The sequence below is a fragment of the Solanum tuberosum genome, unplaced genomic scaffold, assembly GCF_000226075.1.
Source record: "Solanum tuberosum cultivar DM 1-3 516 R44 unplaced genomic scaffold, SolTub_3.0 scf00496, whole genome shotgun sequence".
Lineage (NCBI taxonomy): Eukaryota > Viridiplantae > Streptophyta > Magnoliopsida > Solanales > Solanaceae > Solanum > Solanum tuberosum.
Window position 1 is genome coordinate 345,074 of NW_006239424.1, and position 18,787 is coordinate 363,860.

Here is an 18,787-nt window from a genome sequence, read left to right on the forward strand (position 1 = left end):
TTATTATGTTTATTATTATTATAATAATAATAATTATAATAATAATTATTATTATCATTATTATTATTATCATTATTATAATAATAATTTTTATTATAATTATTATTATTATTATTATTTTTAGAGGGTAGTTTTTGTAATTTATTTTAATCTAATGCATGTGTTAAAATGCTATGTATTACTAATACCTAGAATTCCTTGGTATTAGTAATACACAACTTAATACACAATAGAGTGTATAGCTAATGCAAGCATTAGTTATACATGGCATGAAAAAGTGTACCAAACAAAGTATTGCTAATACACACATCTAATACATGCATTATATTCCTAATACACTCTACCAAACGACCCCTTAAGGTGATAATAATTTTAGTTTTAAACAGTTTAGGGGGTGATAGGACTCCCGTAAAGAATAAGTGTGTAGTTGAGAATCCGATCATAGCTTAAGGGGGCATTTGACCATTTTCTCTGTATTTATACAAAGAAGGAATGAGAAGGCTTGTTTCATCGTTATAGATTATTATATAATTTCATTTTTACTACTTCTTTGGTCATATAATATATTTTTTATTTTTTTATCAGTTGATCGATTAAATTCAAATTATACAATTTGAAAGTAAAATATTTTGTTAACAAATATAATATCATAAACAAGATTCAGATTAAAAAAATTACTTATTAAATTTTATCACTCCATCATTGATATATAGAACTTTCTGCCCTAAAGACAATAGAGGAATTTGTTGTGTTAGTAGAGACTCCAATGGTAATTGAATTATAGAAGATTTTTTTTTTTACATATAACCACTGATTGTTGAGCTCAGTCAGTTATTAAAGTTTTGAAATGACTATTGTACATCATTTTTTACTTATGAAGATATAATTGACTTTGAAAAGGTATTTCAATTATTATAATATTCACGTTTTATCTATCAATTTTGCTAGTAATTAATGTACATGCTTGTTGATTTAAGTTAAATTCCAATTTTGTTAGTAATTAATGTATATGCTTGTTGATTTAGTTGATGAATTTAATTATTCAATATAGTAGTTTTAGAGAAGGAAATAAATTTGTTCACATTTTCGCTAGGAAATGATCAAAGTTTTCAATACGTAACCAACTGTGTAGTTTATTATCTTTACTGTTAACACAAAAAATAATTCAAACAGATAAAAATAAGGCGCAATACCGCTATATAGTAAAAATAGTGAACTCAGATTTATTTATATTTTAAAATGAAATATTTTTAAAAGTAATATTAATGTTACTGTTCATTATTGAACTAGATACATAAGCCTGGACAAGTCCGGATTCAATATATATTATTTTATTTGTTTTAATTTTATAATTTTATTGTCAATTATTTTTATTGTATTTTAAACATACTTTTTGAATAATATATGTGACACATATGATATTTGAGAGTCCCAATTTGCAAATAGCCACAATAAATTTAAAATGACTAAATTATCCTTGAACTTAGTAGATATTTTCAGAAAGATTACATGTCAATCGAGACGTGTGTGTTTATTCCCACTTAAATATTGATAGTGGAAATATATTTCAAAAAAATGTTAATTTTTTTTATAAATTTCATGCAGATGATGTTCTTGTCGTTTGGGATTTGATCATATGAAGTTTATTATAGTTTGTTTTCTTATCATTTTAAATATGCATGTATCAAGGATTGCTACAAAAAATTCAATAATTCTTGGTGGCTTATTTTGCGTAATTTAAATTTAATAAACACAATCGAAAAAACAAAAAAAAAAAGTGTGTGCAGACAAATATTACACAGAGAAAGCCGCAAAATCCAAAGCTCAAAAACAAATCTCAATTTTCACGTTGTAGGACCCACGCACCACCTACTACTGCCAATGAAAAAAATATTCCATATGCGTGACTCCACGCGCTGCGGACCAAATCTCAATTTTCACAATGTAGTTATTATTATTAGTAATAAATAAATAAAACTACTAATGACAAAAACAGACTATCATATAGTAATTATATAATATATTTCAAATTTATTTTAAAAAATACATTCTGTAATATATTTTTTATAACAAATCAAACATTCAAAAATAAATAATTCTTACATAGTTACATTATAGTTTTTGACTTACTATCTCTTGCATTTATGCTTAACTTGTGTTTAAAGTAGATTTTTGATACCTCATATTCAATCAACTTGACTATTTGAGTAGATTATGTCACCTCACATAATGTAAATATCGAAATTATGTTGATCAGGGCTTAAATAATAGAAAGAATTCTATTTACAAATTATTATTTTTATGATATGAACTATGATTTTCATAATTTTACATCAATTTATCTATCTCAAAATCTTTTCGAAAATCAGTTTGTATTCATGTCAAGGTATTCAACTATTGAAGTCATTCATCTTGCGTAGATATTGATGGAGAAATATTAAGAGAGGAAAAGAGACTTACATATGGTGTTCACTTATCTTGAAAAAGTCTACGATAAAGTTCCGCAAGAAGTTTTTTAACGGTGTTTGGAGTCTAAATGTGTACCAATGACCTACATTAGGATGATAAAAGGACATGTATCATAAATTCAATACTTAGGCAAGAACTATGAGAGGAGACTCATACCATTTTCCGGTCAATATGTGATTGCACAAATGATCAATGTTGAGTCAGTTTCTATTTTCTTTGATGATGGATAAATTGACACACTATATTCAAGGTGAGGTGCTTTGGTGTATATTATTTGCAAATGACATTATTTATTCGATTAGACTCACAACGAAGTCTCAAAGCCAACGATAGATCGGAGAGGTGAAGACATGTTATGAAGTCTATAGGGTTCATGTTGAGTAGGATCAACTTAGAATTTTTGGAGTGTAAATTCGATGTTGAGAAGCATGAGATAGACGTGAAACTTGATACTCAAACTATTCTCAAGAGTGAAAGGTTTGAATACTCGAGGTCTCAGATCTAATGAAATTGAGAGATTGATTATTGTGTCGCACATCGTACAACGTGGTTGAAGTTGAGACTTGCAACCGACATCTTATGTGATAAGAAAATATCATCAAAACTAAAAGGTAAGCTTTATAAAATGGTTAAATCCACCTTTTTGTATGGGACAAAATGTTAGCCAGTTAAGAACTCCTGTGATCATAAGATGCAAATGGCAAAAATGAGGATCTTGAGATGGATGCGTGGGTATATTAGGAGTGATAGGATTATGAATGAGGATATTTGGGATACAGTGTTAGTGACCTTTGTGGTAGACAATACAAGGAAAGAAAAACTGAGATGATTTGGACATGTGAAAAAGAGATGTTTGATGTCTTAGTAAGAGGGTACGAGAGATTGGATTTGTGGGGCCGGTATGAGATATATATAGACCAAAAAAGTATTGGAGAAAGGTGACTAGGACACGACACATCTTTAGCTTAATAAGGACATGCCCTTAGATATGAGGGTATGTAAATCGCCTACCAAGGTAGAAGGTTGATAGGTAGTAGGAGGTTATTTTTGCTTTTCAAGGTTTTAGACATGTTTGTGTTTTTCATTGTACTGGTCGCACTATTCTTGCATCTGATACCTATCATCATTTGTTGTTTCATGTACTATTACACTATTTTGTTGTTCTTGTTATTTTCTCGTAGGCTTTGTGTTGCTTCCCTTGTTAGTTACTATATTTTTTCATCAATTGTTGCTCTTGAATCACTGGTCTTTTAAAAACAACTTTTATGTGACACATTTGCTTAAGAAAAAAGTCTAACATCGATAAAGATAAGGAGAGATGTTGGACATATAAGTAAGTAGACCTTACCAACTAGTGACACACTTTAAAGTTGTGCGGGCCTAGGCCCAGGGCGGACAATATCACTAGCGGGCTGGTTGTTACAAATGGTATTAGAGTCACTCATGTGTGAGCCTTGTTGATGTGAGTCAGAGTTCAATTGGATTTGGGAAAATTTTGGTAAGACGGGATAAGACTCAGTTCTAAGTCTAGCCAAATATCAAACGGTGAGGCAAACCTTAAGAGGAACGCAGAGTCTATAAAAGAGGTGTATATGACACCCTAGGTTATGATAAGAAGTCCCATATCAACAAAAACACGTGAGAGATGTTGGACATATAACTAAACAAGCCTTACCAACTAATGACACATTTCAAAGTCGTGCGAGCCTAGGCCAGAGTGATCAATAGCACTAGCGGGCTATGCCGCTACATCTACCTTCACGAGTTATTGATAATGTATGCACACACTCTACCCACATCAGACTTTACTTGTATAATTTCACATGATATATTGTTGTTGTTATTATTATTTATCTCAAAATCACATATTCGAATATTGTTTTGAATTCATTTGATACAAACATATTGTCCTACTAATATTTTTGATATCTATGGTTGATACAACAATGTTTACATTGTATTTTAATAAGTGGAATTTGATGAGGGTAAGATGCACACAAATTTTATCTTTATCTAATAGAGATAGAAATGTTGTTTCTGATTGACTTTAGCTTAAATAATGTTCTTTTCAAACAGTTTGAAAAAAGGAATTCCATTAATGTGCGATAGCAACAACGAGGTAATGCAAAATGTTGATAATAACACAACATATAAAAGAAATAACAATAACGTGAACAAAATAATATAATAATCAAAACACAAAAACTCTACGTGATAATTAGAATTCAAGTATGATAATAATATTTAAACATTGATTAAAGTATGTTGTGAAATTTAATTTCACTTTTCAATTATCACACACTTGTTTTATAACATAGATACGTCAACGCTGCTATCATATGTTGTTCCGTTATAGCAGGACTCACTTTCTAAATAGGAATCACATTGACTGGAACGTACATCTCGAACTATGTTCCAACAATAGATAAGGTGATCAAAGAAATTTTGCATGTATGATTTCATCGTTTTATACGTTCTTCCCAAAAAAATAAAATAAAATTACGGTATATTGTAAACAAAATTCAATTTTGTTTTCTAATTATAAAAGACATTTTCTCATATCCAATGGATTAATCCCCCCGCCCCCACCACCACACTTTTTATTGAATACATACCTCACATATAGTGAAAATTACTTTTTTTTTAATATAAAAGTTTTTTGATTGAAAAATATTTAATCTCATACTAAAATCACTTAGTTGGTTGACTATCTAAACTTTCATCTTATTAGAGAGAGTTCAATCCCTACTTTATAATTCACCACCTCATTTACCACAATGAGATCGGTAAATTAAGTCGACAATCATGAAGTTTTAGATTCAAATTTCGACAAAAATAAACCAATTATGTAATTTTTTCCACATGTCTTAGTCTTAGTAAACAATGTTACTTAATATTTGTTGTTGATAAGAAATGACAGATACATCCATAAATTTAATTGAGATATGTGTAAAATAATCCATACACTAAAATAATATATAATAATAATAAATAAAATAAAGAAGGAAACATTGCACCTAATTATTTAATTTTTTTTCCTATTCTGTTTCCCCATAGAAAGTCCCCTTTTCATTTCCTTTTAGAAAATCAAAAATCAAATATAGTAAATTAGTTAAACCTTAATACTTATGGTTGACCAGAGATGATAGATATATCCGTAAAATTAATCAAGATAAGTACAAAATAATCCATACACCATAATATAAAAAGAATAAATAATAATAAAATAAAGAAAGGTACATTGCACCTAATTATTTCATTTTTTTCTTTATCTTTTTTTCCTTTTCTTTCCAACTTTTTCAAAATTAAAAAATCAAATATAGTAAATTAGTTAAACCTTAGTATTTATGGTTGATCAGAGATGATAGATATATTCGTAAAATTAATCAAGATAAGTGCAAAATAATCCATACACCATAATATAAAAAGCATAAATAATATAGTAATAAAATAAATAAAGGTACATTACACCTAATTATTTCATTTTTTTTCCTATTTTGTTTCCCCATAGAAAGTTATCTTTTTCCTTTTCTTTCCAACTTTTTCAAAATTAAAAAATCAAATATAGTAAATTAGTTAAACCACTTCACCCCCACCCCCCCGTCCTCCTCTTTCCTATCTGTCTCTTACCCCCTAAACCCTAATGATTTAAACGCCCACAATACATTCTCAGCACACACTCCAATTTTCGCTGTCTGTGTCTGCAACTTCTATTCATCCTTTCTTCTCTCTCTATATATACATAAACTCTAGAAGAAGTCCTTTCTTCTAGGGTTCATACAATCATTTGTTTTCATTATCCTTTTTACTGAAAGTTGAAGTTATGGATTTTCAGAACCTTGCTATCATCCTTGCTGGTGCTTTAAGTCCCAATCCGGATGAACGGAAAACTGCTGAGAACAGTCTCAATCAGGTTTCATTTGCTTATAAGCTGCTTAAGTATTGTTTTTTTTAATTCAAGTTGATTGAATAAGCTGAATTTGATCGGATTTGTTGTTATGATTGAATTATGATTCAATTTTACATATCAGAGAGTTATGATATGGTTAATGTTATTGTTAGTGTTAGTCCTGAACAGCCAGATGAATGTAAAGACGCTGAAAACAGGGTTGATCAGGTTTAGTTTGCTTATAAGCAGGCTGTTTGAGAATAAACTGAATTTGATCGGATTTGTTTTTATGATTGAATTATGATTAAATCTATGTTGTTATTTTAAGTTGGATCAGTTTACATTTCAGAAATGTAAAGCTGCTGAAAACAGTGTCCATCAGGTTTGATTTGCTTATAAGCAGCACAAGTTTGATTTTCTTTTATTCAAGTTGCTTGAGAATAAACTGAATTTGATTGAATTATGATTAAATCTATGTGGTTATTTAAGTTGCATCAGTTTACATATCAGAGAATTATGATATAATTGATGTTTTTGTTTGTGTTAGTCCTGGATATCCAGATTAATGTAAAGCTGCTGAAAACAGTGTTGATCAGGTTTAATTTGCTTATAAGCAGCAAAAGTATTGATTATTTTGATTCAAGTTGCTTGAGAATAAACTGAATTTGATTGGATTTGTTGTTATGATTGAATTATGATTAAATCTATGTGGTTAGTTTATTTGCAACAAATATGCTGATCAGAGAGTTCTGGTATAGTTGATATTGTTGGTAGTTTTAGTCCTGAATATCCGGATGAATGTAAAGCTGCTGAAAACAGTCTCCACCAGGTTCAATTTTCTTATATCAAGCATTAGTATTGAATTTTTGTTTCAAGTTGGTTGAGAAAAAACTGAATTTGATTGAAGTTGTTGTTATGATTGAATAATGATTAAATCTATGTGGTTATTTAATTTGCAATCAAATATGCTGATCAGAGAGTTATGGTAGTAATTGATATTTTTGGTAGTGTTGTGCTGTATATAGGATGAACATAAAGCTGCTGAAAACAGTTGAAGCATTAGTATTGAATTTTTCAAGTTGCTCAATTTAATAAGATCTGTAGTTATGATTGAGTTATCATTAAATTCATGTGGTTAGTTGATTTGCATCAAACATACCGTATCAGAGAGATATGGTAATATTTTTGTAGTTTTATTAGACCTGAATATCATGATGAACGTAAAGCTGCTGAAAATTGTCTCAATCAGGTTTAATTTGCTTATAGAAAGTATTTTTTGTTTCTGGTTGCTTGAGAAAAAACTCAATTTGATCAAATTTGTTGTTATGATTGAATTATGATTAAATCTATGTGGTTATTTGATTTGCATCAAATATACTGATCAGAGAGTTATGTATAATTAATATTTTTGTTGGTTTTTGTCCTGAACTATGGATATGTGGTGTTTGGAAATTGTAGGTTTAGTTTTAATTGGATTGGGCTTGTGATGTTGGAGGTGCAAGTGCATTATACTATTTAATGATTGACAATCATATTGCCTGTTTCAAGTTGGATTTTTTACTTCTGACTCAGGTGTTCTCCTCATGTTTGATATTTAACAAAGAAATATATTTGAATTCTCCATTAAAAATAAACAGAGTTTCTTAATTTTTCTGATAGGAAATTGTTTTTCTTTGTTCTGTACTCTGAAGAATGTGGTTTACTTTTTTTTTGTACTTTATTTATTATAAGAGTGTGGTTCTTGTTTTAGCTATTTATGAATGTTTAATTTTAAATCAGGTTGACATTATAGGATGTTCAGCACTTGAATTATGGGGAATAAATTTGTGGACATTGGATTCTTTTTAATTTTATATATTCCTGAGTGCACCTATGTTTGCAGTTTCAACATACCCCACAACATCTTGTGAGACTGCTGCAAATCATAGTAGATGGGTCTTGCGACATGGCAGTCCGACAGGTGGCTAGTATCCATTTTAAGAACTTCGTTGCAAAGAACTGGTGCCCTCATGATCCTGGTAATGACCTTATTATATATCCCCATAAAGGAGAAAAATAGAAGAACAATATTTTAATTTTTTAAAAAAATATATAAGATTTTTTTACATGCAATAAAACGGCAAAGTACATTTCATGATATTTTCATTATGGTTGTGTAAAGTTGATATTTACGGAGAAATTGGTGTTGATGTAGCTGAGCAATCAAAAATTATGCCAAGTGACAAGGAATTGGTGAGGCAAAATATTCTCATATTTATTGCACAGGTTCCTTCATTGTTGAGGTATGATTTATCATCTGTATTGGTTGTAATATGTTTTGTATGGAAATCCTATTTGAAAAACAAAATGTTTATAGTCATTTTCTTTTCTACTTTTTTAACACTGGACTCTTCTAACTAGACAAGTTTGTTGCTGTGAACAGGGTACAGTTGGGGGAATGCATTAAGACAATGATACATGCAGACTACCCGGAGCAGTGGCCAACTCTTCTGCCCTGGGTAAAGCATAATCTGCAGGATCAGCAAGTTTATAGTGCTTTGTTTGTTCTGAGAATTCTCTCGAGGAAATATGAGTAAGTTGTTGATTTAGAATAGTGCTCTTCTTGACAATCTCTATTTTTCTTTGTTTTGGTTACTCTAGAAATTGTTTCTATGTGCTGCGCTTTGCGTTCCTCTGCTGAGTCATGACCAATGAGTTTGCCTACAGAAAATGCTTTTCATGTATTACACAGTGTATCCCACCCCCCTGTTTTGGTTTAATGGTAAGATCGTAACTTGTCATGTGTGGCTAAGCCACACATTATGGGTCTGACACTGCTGCATACAAAAGTTTTATATTTAAGTCGAAAAAAAATTAGAGGGGTGGGCTCATTGTCTACCGAGTTGCAAACCGTGCACCACTGACCCATTAAAATATGTATTATATAGTTTCTCTGAGTTCTCAGCGATGGATGAATAGTAGTGAAGTGCAGGGATATCCTTCCATCTGTTTAGAGATGGAAAACCCTTTTTGAGTGTTTCTGTTATCTATGAATATTCATTCTTTGCCCTAGATCAACTGGATGGTGAAACTCCATTATAACTTCTTCTGTGTATGCACATCTTTTTTCTATTTAACAGATTCAAATCAGATGAGGAGAGAACACCTGTTTATCATGTCGTTGAGGAAACTTTTCCGCATCTTCTCAACATATTCAACAGTCTTGTTCAGATAACAAATCCGTCAACTGAAGTAGCCGAGCTGATCAAGCTCATTTGCAAAATATTCTGGTCATCCATTTATGTATGTTCCCTTTGAATGTTATTGTTTTGTTTGTTTTATAAGGCTACTTGTCTGGATGAGGGTTGTTGTTTCTAATTATTTAGCTGAACCCTTAAAAGAAGCGTGTGGTGTGTGTAGCGAGTTTCTGCCTGTTTGCCTTTTCATATTCTGTTAGTATTTTCAAATATTCTTGATCTGGAAAATAATTCATAGAATTGACCTGGATAAAAAAGCTGCCCCCCCCCCCTGCTGTTTAGATTTATCTTCTTATAATATAGATCCTTACGAAAAAATTTGATAATGTAACTGAATTGTATGCAACTCTCTTTTCCAGTTGGAGATTCCGAAGCAGTTGTTTGACCCAAATGTGTTCAATGCCTGGATGGTTCTTTTCTTGAATATGTTGGAGAGGCCTGTCCCTGTGGAAGGCCATCCAGCTGATCCAGAGCTAAGGAAGTCGTGGGGATGGTGGAAGGTGAAAAAGTGGACAGTCCATATATTAAATCGACTTTACACCCGGTATATTGATACCCTTATGTTTATTTGGTTCTGACCAATTATGGTTTGCTTCTAGTATTGATCTCACTCTTTCTATCTTTTAGTCCTCTGAGTACTTTTATGTTTTTTTCCAGGTTTGGAGATTTAAAACTTCAAAATCCAGACAATAAGGCTTTTGCTCAAATGTTTCAGAAGGGTTATGCTGGAAAAATCTTGGAATGCCACCTTAATCTATTGAATGTTATCCGTGCTGGTGGTTACTTGCCAGATAGGGTGATCAACCTCATTTTGCAATACCTAAGCAATAGGTTTGTGCGACAACTTTGTTTACTAACTCGAGAAATTTGTCACATATACCATCTCCAACTACTTCCTGAATTATCTCCTTCGGGTATCTGCTTGTATGTAGGAGGCATAGCATGACCTTGGGTTTTAGTAAGTTGAAACACTTCATGGATATTTTAAGTTGTGAGTTGTATTGATATCTTTAGAATACTACAATTTTATTTAGTGGGTAAAGGTTGGATGCTCTAATGTGGATTTAAGGTACTGTGATAAAGTGCTGCTCATTTGTAATTGAGAGGACTTCTGTTTTAGTTCATCCTCTTCTAGTGGTGACCTGAGAGTGAGTGCTTGGTCAGTGAGAATACATTTGAAATGGATGAAGCATTAAGGACTTCTGTCCCCTCATTTTCGCTCTTTGAAATATCCACGAAGAGGTAGTAGGCCTATGCATAGATACTGTAGATTAATAGCATAAAAGTGAGTTCTTGCCAAGAAATTAATAGACTTCTCATCTTTATAATAGAGTAGATGGCTCATCAGTGATTTCCAACAGTTCATAAGGAAAGTAGACAACAATCTTTGAACACCTCTGTTTTGAGTGAGCTTTTTGATGATGTGTCGTTTAATTTTTTGAGTGGAGACAAACACCAATCTCGGTCTTTGTGAAGAAAAATGACTGGACTGAAGGCCTTACTTTTTAGATAGTGATAATCTTTTCTGCTTGTCCTCTAGTTGCTTTACTTCCTCTGCTACTTTGCTTTGTTTCCCTAGGTTGCTTCTGTAGATAGGTTTCTAATAAGCATGTAATGAGTGATACTAGGCCCTGGTTTTGATTTCAATTGCTGATCAATTGACTGCAATACATGTGCTTACTTAGCTTTTTCTGCCTCTCTATTTTGTCTATATCAGCCACTATGGGTCAAATCTTTTTTCCTTCTCCAAGTTTCTAGATTGACAGTTTGGTAACTGAAATGCACTCTATTATTTCTACATTTTTCTGGATACTTAGTTACTCTTGTACTGTGCAGTATCTCAAAGAGCAACATGTACAGCTTGTTGCAACCCAGACTTAATATTGTTCTTTTTGAGATCATCTTTCCGCTCATGTGCTTCAGTGATAATGATCAAAAGCTTTGGGAGGAGGATCCTCATGAGTATGTGAGGAAGGGTTATGGTAACTGCTGATATGTCATTCACTAGTATATATATTGCTGTCACTTCACTCAGCTGAGTTCAGTAATTTAAGATTGACATTCCTCTTTATAATTATGCAGATATAATTGAGGACTTATATAGTCCCAGAACTGCTGCAATGGATTTTGTGAGCGAGTTAGTAAGAAAGCGTGGTAAAGAGAACCTTCACAAATTTTTATTCTTCATTGTCGAGATTTTTAAGAGGTATATTTCAATTTTACTTCACATGGTAACACTCATGTTAAGCACATTTCATGATAACAAAATTCTTGTGTTCGCACTTTGTATTTTATTTTCTTAGATATGAAGAGGCAGCCCCAGAATACAAGCCCTATAGACAAAAGGATGGTGCTCTCCTTGCAATTGGAGCTCTTTGCGATAAATTGAAACAAACTGAGCCGTATAAATCAGAGCTTGAACGTATGCTTGTCCAACATGTTTTCCCTGAATTTAGCAGTCCTGCGGGCCATCTTCGAGCCAAGGTGTGTTGGACCGTGTTGTTGATCTTTGTTAATTTATGCTCTTTTAAGGACTACTGCATATATAACACTCTGTAGTCTGTACATTTAACTAGCTATTTCAGGAAGCTTCCCGGCTCATTGAACTCTTATAGATTTGTCAATCCAGTCTAAATACCCCAAATGCTGTTTGTGTTCTCACTACTCTTTTATCAATAACTAGAGGAAGATTGCTCCTTACCAATTCCTTGTTTCTTAAAATAAGTTGTCTTTCCTGTGCAACTGGAGTTATTTTTCTTTTTCTTAAATCCTTACCAACTCTTCACACAATCTTTGAACACTGCATCCATTCCCTTATTTACTCATGTTGGTTTTTTATTGATAGCTATTGGTGCAATGAACAATTTTTTCCATTATCTATAATGGAGGTGCATATAGAGCAATTTGTTGGTGCCTCTTTGTTTTTTTTCTGTTTATCATAATTTCTGATCTTCAAGATAAATCTGAAACATCCTCATCATTGTCAATGTTTTATCTTTCTATCATAACAGGCAGCATGGGTTGCAGGACAGTATGCCCATATAAACTTTGCAGATCCAAACAACTTCCGCAATGCATTACACAGTGTCGTGACTGGGATGCGTGATCCTGACCTACCTGTTCGTGTTGATTCTGTTTTCGCATTACGCTCGTTTATTGAAGCCTGCAAAGGTAAACATATACTTGACATTTTGGTATCTACATATAGGTCAATCCTGCTTACACTTTTCATCTGTTTGTGCAGATTTGAATGAAATCCGACCAATTCTTCCCCAGCTACTCGATGGTACTTGCAAGATCCTTTGTGTTTTGTATTGCTAACCAACATCAACTGATGATGTTATTTTGTTTAACAATTCTTTTCATATCAATTGTGTTCAGAATTTTTCAAACTGATGAATGAAGTCGAGAATGAAGATCTTGTGTTTACACTTGAGACTATCGTGGACAAATTTGGTGAGGAGATGGCTCCTTATGCTCTTGGGTTATGCCAGAATTTGGTGAGAATATTTGTTATTTGAGCGATTTTGAATGCAAAGAATATCTGTGCCACCAAAGTCTAATGAGTTACTTTTTAGGCTGCTGCATTCTGGAAATGCATGAACTCTGCAGAGGCAGAGGAAGAAGCGGATGATCCTGGAGCTCTTGCTGCAGTTGGCTGTTTACGAGCCATAAGCACAATACTTGAGTCAGTGAGCCGCCTGCCACACCTCTTCATTCATATTGAGCCAACACTCTTGCCAATAATGCGTAGGATGTTGACTACAGATGGACAAGGTACTTTTTTTTAAATCGGAAAAAGATTATTTATATAGACTAGGTGTTTTATTCTTCACGTATCCAAAAAAAGTTGCTTTATTCTTCTGTTAGCTTGTTACCTTTTTTGTTAGTCGGACAACCATTTAGATGAAGTTAGTAGTTTCTCAACCTGTGTGGTGTCCGGTTGAGCTACACTTCTAACGTCATTCATCTGCCTTGAAATACATTGTTGCATTATCCAATTCTCATCATCCAAATTTCATGCTTTCTTGTGGAAAGGGTAGGAATGTAATATAGGCAAACAGAGTGGAAAGGTTTAAGAAGTTCATATTTTCCTTTGTTTGACAAAGGCAAAGAGTCTATGAAGATGCCATATGCGTGTAGTCCCACAAGTGGGGCCTGGGGAGGGTAGGACGTACACATACTTTTCCCCTATCTTTGTGGGGTAGAGAGGTTGTTTCCAATTGACCCCTTGCTCAAAAGAAATGTGTTCGAAGCATATGATAGATTGTCGTATGCGTTTCTGTTGTTTATAATTAGATAATACCCCAATATGAGAGAGATTTTGCTCAGTTTGATTTTTCAAATACTTTCCTGTTCTGTACAACAGAAAAGAAGAAATGAAGGGGTTTCCTTTCATTTAGTTTGCCTTGAAAACATTTTTGGAGTGTTAATCTGCAGAAAGGCTGGGTGGATCATTTTAAAATGAAATATTATAGGTGAACTTCTTGTGATTATCATAAAATATTAGCTAGCTTCTTTCGTAGTGTATCTAGTTGGACATGAGCAATTTATCATTTGTTATTTCCACCTGTGTTCATTGAAGTATTAGATAAATGTGACTAATGCAATCTTGTGGAGATCGAGCCTCGTCCAAAGTCAGCATGGTTTATTTGACTGCACTAGTATTAGTTGAACAATGATCCTGTTTAAACTAAGCTGGAGGTGTTGCATATTTCTTTGGAAATTATGTGTTTCTCTTCTAACCAATTGATCTTCCTGCAGAGGTCTTTGAAGAGGTTTTGGAGATAGTTTCATATATGACATTTTTCTCTCCAACAATATCCATGGATATGTGGACTCTTTGGCCCTTGATGATGGAGGCGCTAGCAGACTGGGCTATTGACTTCTTTCCAAGTATGTGTAGACATTTTAATGTTACTGTCGGGAAAATGCTCTTTTTCGAAGGGGTTGTTTGGTGTCTTTATCTGTTGCTTCTAAAGCCTTCCTGTTTAATAAACACATTTGCTGTGTGACTAGGTTTATGAGGTTCAATAATTATCTAAGAACTCATGATATGCTCAACTAAGTATCATGTGTTTAACTTGTCCATTTAGATTTAAGGAGTAAATAATTTTCATTGTGTCCCGGGAGAGATTGGTGGATAAGATTTTCACGAGCAGAACAGTTTTTTCTTGTTGTATTTTGAAATTTGAACTACTCTTATTCCTAGCTATGTTTTTCCATTTTCTTTACTTTCCTCTTGTTCATCTTATTGGGAGGGATGCTGGTGGTAAAGAATAAGTTGCTAATCAATCTAGATGGTTGGATTTCATCTCATCCTTCTAAAGATTGGCCATGTTTGGTGAAATGATTTTACGATGCTGTTATATTGCTTATAGTAATAGGGCTTGTGGCTGTAGTGAGATATGATGTATTCTTCTGTGAAAGAGATGCTAAGTGCTGCGGAATGTAGCATATGCTCTTTGTTTTGCCAGTGGGATGGTAGATGTTTAATCATTTATATGGAACTAAAAACTACAGTTCTGCATATTACCTGATCTGGTTCCCTTTTTTGTTGGGTTGGATTTATGTTTTTGCAGATATACTGGTTCCTTTAGACAACTATATATCCAAGAGTACTGCTCACTTCCTCACTTGCAAGGATCCGGACTACCAACAAAGCCTTTGGAATATGATATCATCTGTAAGTCGAATTCTGCCCCCGAATTTTAGCTTCTGATCATTTGCTTTAGATTAAATGTGGAATAAATATTTCTTGTCAGGTTATGGGAGATAAAAATTTGGAGGATGGTGACATTGAGTCCGCACCTAAGCTTATTCAAGTTGTATTCGAGCATTGCAAGGGACAGGTGGATCACTGGGTTGAGCCGTATATTAGAGTGTCAATTGAACGTCTCCGTCGAGCTGAAAAATCATATCTGAAGTGTCTCTTGGTCCAAGTGGTAATTTACTTAATGTTCAAACTTACTTTTGGGTATGTTTCTCTATTAACTGTGTACTCTTGTTGGTATGTGGTAATTGGATGCTTCCTGGAACAGTAACATAGGAGGAGTGCTAGCTATCTTGCTTCAGCGACTCCCTATGTGTCCTTTATTTCTGTTTTGCTAACCATTGATCTATGAAATGTATTGTCTGTCATTTTCATTTGACATATGCATATGGATGTTTTCTTTGCTGCACCAACATGCACATTCTTCATTTGTTATGAAAACAATGTTTTGAGAAATTGATCCTCAATTGCATTGTGGTTGATCACATGAATCCTATATAGCAATGCTAGTATTTGGAACCATTTCATTGGCATACTCAATTTCTTTTCCGCAACAAGTATTGTGGTTCTCTACAACTAGAGTGCTCTACATCTCACACTTGTCACTCTACTGGCTTACATATGTCCTAAACAAATTATGATAATATTCTTAGAGCTGGACTGGTTGTGTGTGCAATTGGGCTAGGCAAGCTAGTTGGTATTCCCATGTTTTGTTCTTTGGTTATTTCCAAATGGCTTCAGAGAGATAGTAGCTTTCTAGAGCTCCATGTGCTTTTAGGTGTATTTAGTCCCCTTTTAACTCCTTCAATCACTACAGTGTTGCGCATAGTGAACACTGCATTTGGAGATTTATGAGGTGGTGTGTATCAGTTTTGGGAAGAATTTAATTCTTTTTTCTCGTTTTATTGTCAGAAGGCAATATAACAACCATGAATTTATATTTAATATGGGGTGTATCTGTTGAGTGTAGACACTTCAAGAGCCGTCTGTGTTCTTTCCCCTTCTCCCTTCTAGCTGATCATCAAATTTGATGCACGTAGAATATATCTATACATATGATAAATTGCTGATGTTTCTATGTGCTTTAAGTATTGGTACTCAGATTGCTGATAGCTTATTGTTCTTTTCTAGATTTTGTTTCACAGGTTGCTGATGTTTCTATTGTTTTGATAATTTTCCTTTTGGCAGATAGCTGATGCTCTTTACTACAATGCGCCCTTGACATGGAACATCCTTCAAAAGCTTGGCATTGCTACAGAGGTGTTTAATCTCTGGTTTCACATGTTGGGACAAACAAAAAAGAGCGGAAAACGGGTTAACTTTAAAAGGTGAAGAGGGCCTGTTACTCTTGCTGTTTCCAATGAAAAAGGAGAAGTTTAAACAATTTTGAATGAATTAGCAGGTAAACAGGCCCACTAATGTTATGCTCCTTATATTGTTTTGCAGGGAACATGACAAAAAGGTTTGCTGCTTGGGTTTGACATCTTTGCTCCCTCTTCCTGTGGATCAATTCCCAAGGGAAGCCTTAGATCGTGTTTTCAAAGCAACTCTAGATCTGCTTGTTGCCTATAAAGATCAAGTAGCAGGTTAAACTTATTTTAGCATTTTCTTCATTTTCTGGTACATTACTACACCATGTACACTCATCTAATATTTTTATCAATTTTTATCATCGTGTTTAGAAGCGGCTAAGGAGGATGAGGCAGAAGACGATGATGATATGAATGGCTTGCAAACTGATGAGGATGACGACGAAGATGACGAGTCTGACAAGGAAATGGGGGATGATGCTGAGGAAGGGGATGAAGCTGACAGTACTAGGCTTCAAAAATTGGCTGCACAGGTGATTACTAAAACTGTGCTTGTACTATTGGAATTTGTACAGCTGATGCATATTTTTGGTGGAGTAGAGTCATCTATTACTTTCTGCTTTGTTTTAACCTGAATGGGGGTCAGAAGACAGCCTCTCTACCTGCACAATGTAGGGGTAAGGTTTGCGTACATACCACCCTTCCTAGACCCCTTTGTGGGATTACACTGGGTGTGTTGTTGTTGAGGAGTCGGAATTTGTATTTTTAACTATTGAATTAGCAGCTTGAGACGGGATCTGGTTTCTATCCTTTATAGGACAACAGTTGAGCAACATATTGCAGAGAAAGCACAAGATTTTTATTTGAATGAGGTTGAACAAGAGAACACATAGGGTCTTTTAGAATGATTATGATATATCAAGAACTATGTCGGTTGTGTACTTGATGGCATGAGTTTGGTAGTGACATTTTTCGTGCCTCAGAACATGAAGGAATTTGAAGTACCTTCTGTAGATTACCTTTGTGTGATGGCTTCTTGTAGGAGAATTTATTACAGATGGAGGCCTGGATGTCTCTAGTTCAAGATAAAGAATGCCGCCATTAGAGTTAGCATCTCTAAAAGCTTTGACATCTTGTTCTGCTTTTGTAGGCAAAGGCTTTCCGCTCACATGACGAGGACGATGATGATGAGGACTCCGATGACGATTTTAGTGATGATGATGAAGAGATGCAATCACCCCTTGATGAGGTGGACCCATTCATTTTCTTTGTGGAAACAATCAAAGGTATGATGCTGCTTGCATATTTTGTTTTCAGAAATGACTTTTTGCTTGGTGTTGGGCAATGGGCTCACTTATTTTGTCCCTTCTAACGTTGGACTGTTGGATCCAGCTATGCAAGCATCTGATCCAGTGAAGTTCCAGAGCCTGACCCAGACTTTGGACTTCCGTTATCAAGCATTGGCAAATGGTGTTGCTCAGCATGCTGAGCAGAGAAGAGTGGAGATAGAGAAAGAAAAAATGGAGAAGGCGTCAGCAGTAGTTGCTTCATGATTTTGGTCAACCGGTTTGCTTTTGGCCAAAACTCAATGAGTAATCATCCCAATATGTACCTTGGTTACTCAGGGGCAGAAGATGAAGTTGCAACTAGGCCTGCTTTTTCTTTTGCTGTGTGGTCTTGATGAGTCGCTGTGAAGTGGGCTATTCTATGTCAGAAGATGCCTCTTTGCTGGATGTCATTGTCTTTTTTCCCGAGTGTCTTGGTAGTAGTTCATTTTTATACAGATGAAAACGTTAGGATTATTCATTGGTGGCCTTTCTATTTGGTATAGGAGGGTTTGGGGGTTGAGGGATGGTCGTAAATGCACACAGCATTTATCATGTATTATATTTGTTTGGGTACCAGATGATGCATATACTGTCTGAATTGGGTCAATTACTGCCCTAAAATTTTTGTAAGCCCCGGTTGTAGTTTATGTTCAGTATTTATACATCATTGGTTTATTTTTGGGTCGAAAGGTGTTTCACATTGCAAGTGGTTACACAATTAGCTTCGCTGCTGATTGTAAAACATTTCATATTCCTTATCATAATTCTATTTGTTCTTTTTT

At 33.9% G+C, this 18,787-nt stretch overlaps 1 protein-coding gene across 1 annotated transcript; it reads left to right on the plus strand.

The window, feature by feature from the left end:
• The first annotated feature begins 6,088 nt into the window (after positions 1 to 6,088).
• Positions 6,089 to 18,694, plus strand: LOC102605611 (importin beta-like SAD2). The gene is made up of 22 exons (XM_006364632.2): positions 6,089 to 6,382; positions 8,241 to 8,376; positions 8,553 to 8,640; positions 8,781 to 8,930; positions 9,478 to 9,640; positions 9,954 to 10,138; positions 10,252 to 10,425; positions 11,431 to 11,576; positions 11,677 to 11,800; positions 11,898 to 12,078; positions 12,606 to 12,765; positions 12,839 to 12,880; positions 12,976 to 13,094; positions 13,173 to 13,371; positions 14,359 to 14,490; positions 15,177 to 15,280; positions 15,360 to 15,539; positions 16,556 to 16,695; positions 16,814 to 16,953; positions 17,050 to 17,210; positions 17,828 to 17,963; positions 18,070 to 18,694. Exons 1-22 carry the CDS (start codon positions 6,293 to 6,295, stop codon positions 18,228 to 18,230), a joined length of 3,111 nt encoding a protein of 1,036 aa, XP_006364694.1. The 5' UTR covers positions 6,089 to 6,292; the 3' UTR covers positions 18,231 to 18,694.
• Positions 18,695 to 18,787: the final 93 nt, after the last annotated feature.